General features: G+C 45.4%; 1 protein-coding gene and 1 long non-coding RNA gene across 2 annotated transcripts; both read right to left on the bottom strand.

The window, feature by feature from the left end:
- Positions 1-372: 372 nt before the first annotated feature.
- On the bottom strand, positions 373-4,541 carry LOC121445834. Its single transcript, XR_005974013.1, has 3 exons — positions 4,497-4,541; positions 2,106-2,367; positions 373-765 (listed from the first exon to the last, which is right to left on the bottom strand). It is a non-coding gene; the product is annotated as an uncharacterized LOC121445834 (long non-coding RNA).
- LOC121445833 (mitochondrial intermembrane space import and assembly protein 40-like) lies at positions 4,541-5,616 on the bottom strand. The gene has a single exon (XM_041647980.1). It carries the CDS (start codon positions 5,608-5,610, stop codon positions 4,852-4,854), a length of 759 nt encoding a protein of 252 aa, XP_041503914.1. The 5' UTR covers positions 5,611-5,616; the 3' UTR covers positions 4,541-4,851.
- Between the last annotated feature and the right edge of the window lie 448 nt (positions 5,617-6,064).

The raw sequence follows: 6,064 nt of genomic DNA on the forward strand, positions 1-6,064 counted from the left end.
AAGTGTCTGTTCATGAACTGTGTTCATTTATGTCTGATTGTTCATTCATTTCTTATTGTCAAACTTTAACAGCTGGTTGTGAATTGAGTGTAATAGTCTTTTGTCAGTGAAGGTTTGCTTTTCTGTATTCATTTTGGCAAACCCTCTGAATGGTAGGTATTCTAAACATTAATCAAAAATCAATTTGTTCAATTACAGGTACCCTTCTAGCTATGGAGGTAACCAAATTAGTCAAAAAGAATTTTAATTTTTACAGGGGACCAATGGTAAATCAGCTAATATCAAAGTATTTTCTTTATATAGCTTTAAACAAAAAGAGTACTCTGCAAAAAATAAGCAAATTCATATCATTTACAGATGACCATACTGGTTGAGAACTGATTTTGCCCAGGGTTGTTTGCTTAAGGCAATGGAGCTCCCATTCACCACTAATGGTGTTATTTAGGTTTGCTCCCCTGGTTTTCACTAAGATCCTTTTGTTCGATGGGAAATGCTAGGTCATAAAATAGAACATGTATAAGAAAATGAATTTTCTTGTCTCATGAGAAAAATACATATCTCTATGAACTCTAGGTAGAAGAAGATATTTGGCTGCTCTATAAATCATTTTAGTTATTTTTTTGTTTCAGAAAAGGAAGATGGACCCAAAGGAAATCAGTTTTACAAAACGTGTTCATCCTTCTCTTGATCAGAGGTGTGCATTTCCTGTTTTGAGGCTTTCCACAGAAGATTAAAAGTTGATCTCATGGCCTGAGTTGGTTTTTCCTGTCAAACAACAAAAGAAGAAAAAAGAAAAGAAAAGAATCAGTCAAGACATAGTTTAGGAGTTTCACCTGTTACTCCCATATGACAGCGCTTTTGAATCTGTGAGGTCTTGAATGTTCACTATTAATGCCAACAAGTTCTGACAGGTCACCTGTAAGACTCCCATCTGTAATCATGCAGATGGACTTAGGAAGGGCCAAAGGAAGCTGTCAGGGTGGGCTTTATTCTTCCAGAGAACCCAGGCTTGATTCCCAGCGCTCGTGTCAGGCAATCTGTGACCACATCTCCAAGAGGTCCTATACCGTTTCCTGGACTCCATGGGCGGCCACACCCATATTACATATGGTAGACACAGACAGAAGACACACATACACAAATAGAAATAAATCTTTAAATCTAAAAAAGAAAGGAAAATATAAGGGAATTACTCTGTTTTGCTCATAGTCCTAGTAGAGAGATACAGATGAGAAAAATAAATGGGGATGGGTAGCTAGACCAAGTTTTGAGACTTTTGGGAAAATGGGGGAGGCAAGGGCTGTTTCCAGGAGGACCACAGAGTTTGGAGGTTAACATGGGAGAAATAGAATTGCCTAGAGTTACACAGACACGTACAGATTCAAGCCTCAGAAGCTTTGTCAGACTCGTAGCGATTATCTTGAGGGATGCTACAGGAATGCTCTTGTGTTTGTATCATCCAGGCATACAAACACTGCACATTCCTAGCGTGCTTTGTACTTCCCAACGTCTGTTCACCGTGCCTTGAAACCAAAGAGGATGACCAGCAGGAGTCCTGTCATTCCCATGCCCAAGAAGAAGGCCAGCAGCAGGAGACCTACCTCAGACTTAGTACCTCAGCTCGCACTACTCTCTTAGCTCAATTGTCATGTTTACTTGCCACATCAACAAAATATTCAACTTTGCAGACAGAGCCTGAGGACACCCTAGGGACCTCATCTGTTGGACAGACCTCCAGGGCTCTTCATGTTTTAACAGGTCTCAGAGCAAAATGTGAGCACCCTATGGGGGGAACGACTGGAATTTCAAAAACGTGCAAAAGACACACGCACAGGCCAGCCTGAGTACAGGCCTTAGGCAACAGCTTCTTGCCTGATTCCAGGGGCCTTGCTCCAAAGTCACGTCTTCTCCGGTTTGATATATCAGAGGTCAGAATCGAAGTTTCAAACTAGGGGCTCTGTGAACAAATTCCAGAAGGTCTTTCCTGAGATCTTGGGGATCTTAATTACTTCGTTTTAAGGGTGCACAGTGTAGGAGGTGAGAAGCCACAGGGTATCTGAGGAGACACAAAACACATCCTGAGGAAGCAGACACATTTCACCTACCTTACTACTTTCTCATTAAATGGAAGAAAAAAAACCACCACCATCCAGGAAAAGACCATGTGCCATGAGGAAGGTGGGATGCGGGGACAAAATGAGTCAGTTGGCCAGACCCACAGTCTATGGCAAATTGGCACCCCTGGAAAGCCACCAATTGACCAGGAAATCATGTCACTAAATCTTCTTTCCCCACGCCTGAAGACCAGATGCCATTTTCCAGCCATTTCCATTTGTAGTTTCTCTGATGGTGTGATACTCCAAGGATCTGTGGATTATTAAAGAATGAAGAAGTCAACTGATAGGTTAGCCCATGCAGAAAAGGCAAATCAGGATCACACAGGTCCCCATTGCTGCTGGTCAGTCTGCCCAGTGGCCCAATAACCAGGTGAGTTTCTTTTGGAAAATTAGAGTCTTAATATCAGGGTTGGTAAAAAAAAAAAAAACAAAAAAAAAAACAAAAAAAAAAACGTTCTGGAATTCATTTTAGAAAGAACAGGGTTTTTTTTGGGGGGGGGTGATCTCTTCAGTGAACATACCCACCCCTGCCTATCTGTATTACTATCTCATTCATTTTTATGAGTCCTGATGAGCCTGGAGAGTGACGTCACTGTTGTCAGTGATGGGGAGGTTTGACTTTTCTTTCATTAATAAGAATTTTCTCCTGAGTCACAGCAGATGATTTACTGTCTGTCAGGAAGGACCTTAAACTCATAATAGTAGGTCCTCCATAAATAGAAGCCATACGTCACAGAAGATGGGAACGGCCTCCTAGGGCATAGAGAAGCGAACATTTGCAGAAAAACTAATCAAAATTGTTCCACTTGATGGTGCTTGACGTCATCCTCTGGAGCAGAGCTAGTCACTGCAGTCACCTGGGAAGAGCTGAAAAACAGCAGCATGTATTCTTCAGAAATTCTGCTTCAAAAACCATGCTGGTGACTGCGTAATGGTCACTTTCAAAACCTTTGTAAGTCATTCTATCTAATATACTAATACAATTGAAAACCAACCTTAGGTACTGGCCATACCATGAACATGCCGTTTTGTCTGATCTTGGAAGCTAAGCAAGTTTAGCCCTGGTTTAGTAGTTAGATGAGAGAAACAACCTTAATAGTTTGATTGCTTTTCCTATTTCTATTCACCTCTTCTAGACCAAGCTAGTCCAGTTTCTCTATATCACAAATAAAAGTACATTTATTTATTCCGTGTGTGTGTGTGTGTGTGTGTGTGTGTGTGTGTGTGTGTGTGTGTTGGGTCTGTGTGTGCCACTATTTGTGTGTAGAGGTCAGAGGTTCTCTCTTTCCAGTATGCGGGTCCCAGGGATTGAACTCAGGTCATCATGTGGCAAGTGCCTATACCCGCTCATCTATCTCGCCAGTGTAAATGATTTTCTTAGGTGCCCAAACTAGATCTAATGACAGGGTGTGGCAACAAAACTTGTAATCCTAGCACTTGGGAAAACTGAGACCAGAAGATCAAGAGTTCACGGCTGTCCTGGGCCACACTGCAGCAAGACCTCATTTAAAAAAAAAAAAAAACAAACCAACCAAAAATGGCTGGAAGATGGTACAGTGGGTAAAAGTGCATTCTGTGCAAGCACGAGGACCTGAGTTTGAATCTCCAGAACCCAGAGAGAAGTAAGACATGCCAACAGGAACGTCTGTGACCCATGGCTCCTAAAGGGAGAGAAAGGATTCCCAGAAGCCAGAGGGACAGTTAGCCTGGCATATGCAACCGAAAACCAGCTGACACCCTGCCTCAGGCAAGGTGGTAAGCAGACAGTGACAGCCTTGGGCTGTTCTCTGACCTCCGCACGAATGCTGTGGCATTCATGAGTCCACATATTCTCCCTCTCCCCCCCACATATCCTCCCTCTCCCTCCACATTGTCCCCTTGTCCCCCACATACCTCCCCCCGAAGTCTTAGAACTCATTCTCTTTCTGTCTTCCATTTTTTTTAAAGGAATCATTTCTTTTAATTGAATACTTCATTCAGACCACATCCCCTTCTGGATGCTTTTCAGGCAACCATTTGGTCCCCACTTCTCAAGAATGTTACAACTGACTGTATTGAGTGAGCAGGAGCCCCAAATCAGGCCTTTGAAACTGTAAAACAAGCAGCACCTTCCCCCAAACCACCCTCTCCTTTCACTTAGCAAGGAACGGGGAGTTAAAGGATCCAAATTCTACTTTCCAACTGTAGACACCCGAGAACCTGGATGCACTGCAAACAGCACAAGCTAGCATATCAGAGATGAAGCAAGGCAGCCCCTACACACTTCAAGGCGAGGCTCTGATCGCTCCTCCCACAGGAACGGCCTCTACTTAATTTCCCAAAGACTTATAAAATCTACCAAAAGGAACACAATGGATCAGCATAAGTCGGCTTACTCACGAGAGACTTTCTTGAGTAACAACTTTTGACTGTTGAGAATGTCACGTTTTTTTTTTCAAGGCAGCAAAGTCCAGGGCACTCGAGAGGACAGTTGAGCAGCGACCTAGTGTGCTGGGGGTAGGTTTATGTAGGGTGCAGGCGCACACCACACACACCGCTTTTCTTCAGGGTATATGGCAAGCCGCCAAGACCCCTGATCATCAAGGTAAGTTATTGTCTATAGGACAGAGCGTAGAACAGCAGAGGGAAAGGTGCTTTCGTGGAGGGCTATCGGAAGGCGGTTATTGTGCAGAAAGTCCTGAGGCTTAAGCAAAAGGGCGGCGGCAGCTGGGGACTGGGACTTCTAGATACTTGGCTACTGCTTGGTGGCAGCAGAGGCCTCAGTGCCAATTGCTTCCTCCACCGATTGTGCTGGCTCCTCTTCTTCCTCCACTTCGTAGTAGCCAACCTCGTAGTAAACATCCTCGTCCTCCTCCTCCTCCTCCCCATAGTAGTCAATCTCGTAGTAGATGTTCTCATCTTCCTCCTCCTCCTCATAGTAGAAGTCGCCCTCTTCGTAATAGTCGCTCTCCCACTCTTCAGCCCCTTCGTAGTAGACATCGTCTTCCTCTCCCTTCACATAGTAGCTATCGTAGTAGTTATCCTCCTCCTCCTCACTCTCTTCTTTGTCCTCCTCGCCCTCCTCGCCATCTTCGTCCTCCTTGTCCTCCTTGTCCTCCTTGCCCTCCTTGCCCTCCTCGTAGAAGTTTCCCTTGTCCTCATCCTTGTTCTCACCGTTGGCCTCATTCTCCTCTTGGGGATAGACGGCTGGATACGTCTGCACGCACTCCCGCATGGCTTGGAACTGCTCTACGCAATCTGACCCCTTGATTTCGTCCGTGCTGTAATGGAAGCAGGCGAAGGCAGATTTGAAGGATTCTCCACAAGGACCGCTGGCCATCCCCCCAAAGCACGGGCAATTCCAGTTAATTTCTCCACTTGGCAGTGTCAAGCGGTACTCCTCATAGGGATCATTGGGGTCGTCGACCACCAGCTCTGCGTTGCTGGGACTTTCGTGGTCTTCTTTGGTCACAAATATGATTTGATCCTTCCCTTCCTGCTGGCAGTAGGCCATGGTAGCTCTGGGTGTTGGTGCTCAGTGCTGCTGGTTGCTACTGACTAGCAGCTTCAAGTTCACAGCTCACTGCTCACAAGGCTGGAGGGAGTGGCTGTCTCTGTTACACCTTCAGGCTGTGACCTCCTCCCTCTCTGCTCCTCGGCCTGGAGGCGTGGAGGGCGGTTCTAAGGCCCGCAGATGCCCGCCCCTTCCAGGCCGGCTCCGCTGGCCCTCAGTATTTTTTCAAAGGAAAACATAATCCCCTGCGGTTTTGATGAGTACTCCTCAAAGGTCCATGTGTAAAAGTTGGGTCCCCAGCGTAGTGCTATTTATTGGACGGTTCCGGTGAATCTTTAAGCATTCCTGTAGAAACGACTGGAAGACCCTTAGGTTACTGAGGGTATTTCCTGGAAGGGAATAATGAGTCTGAACTCATCCAGGCCCTTTGCATCCTGGGTCATGGTGTGACCAC

This window comes from Microtus oregoni, unplaced genomic scaffold (genome assembly GCF_018167655.1).
Source record: "Microtus oregoni isolate MIOR12 unplaced genomic scaffold, Mior012 001279F_ref0000172, whole genome shotgun sequence".
Taxonomy (NCBI): domain Eukaryota; kingdom Metazoa; phylum Chordata; class Mammalia; order Rodentia; family Cricetidae; genus Microtus; species Microtus oregoni.

Coding starts and splice junctions, on each gene's coding strand:
- LOC121445833 (XM_041647980.1), bottom strand. CDS start 5,610: ATGGCCTACTGCCAGCAGGAAGGGAAGGATCAAATCATATTTGTGACC.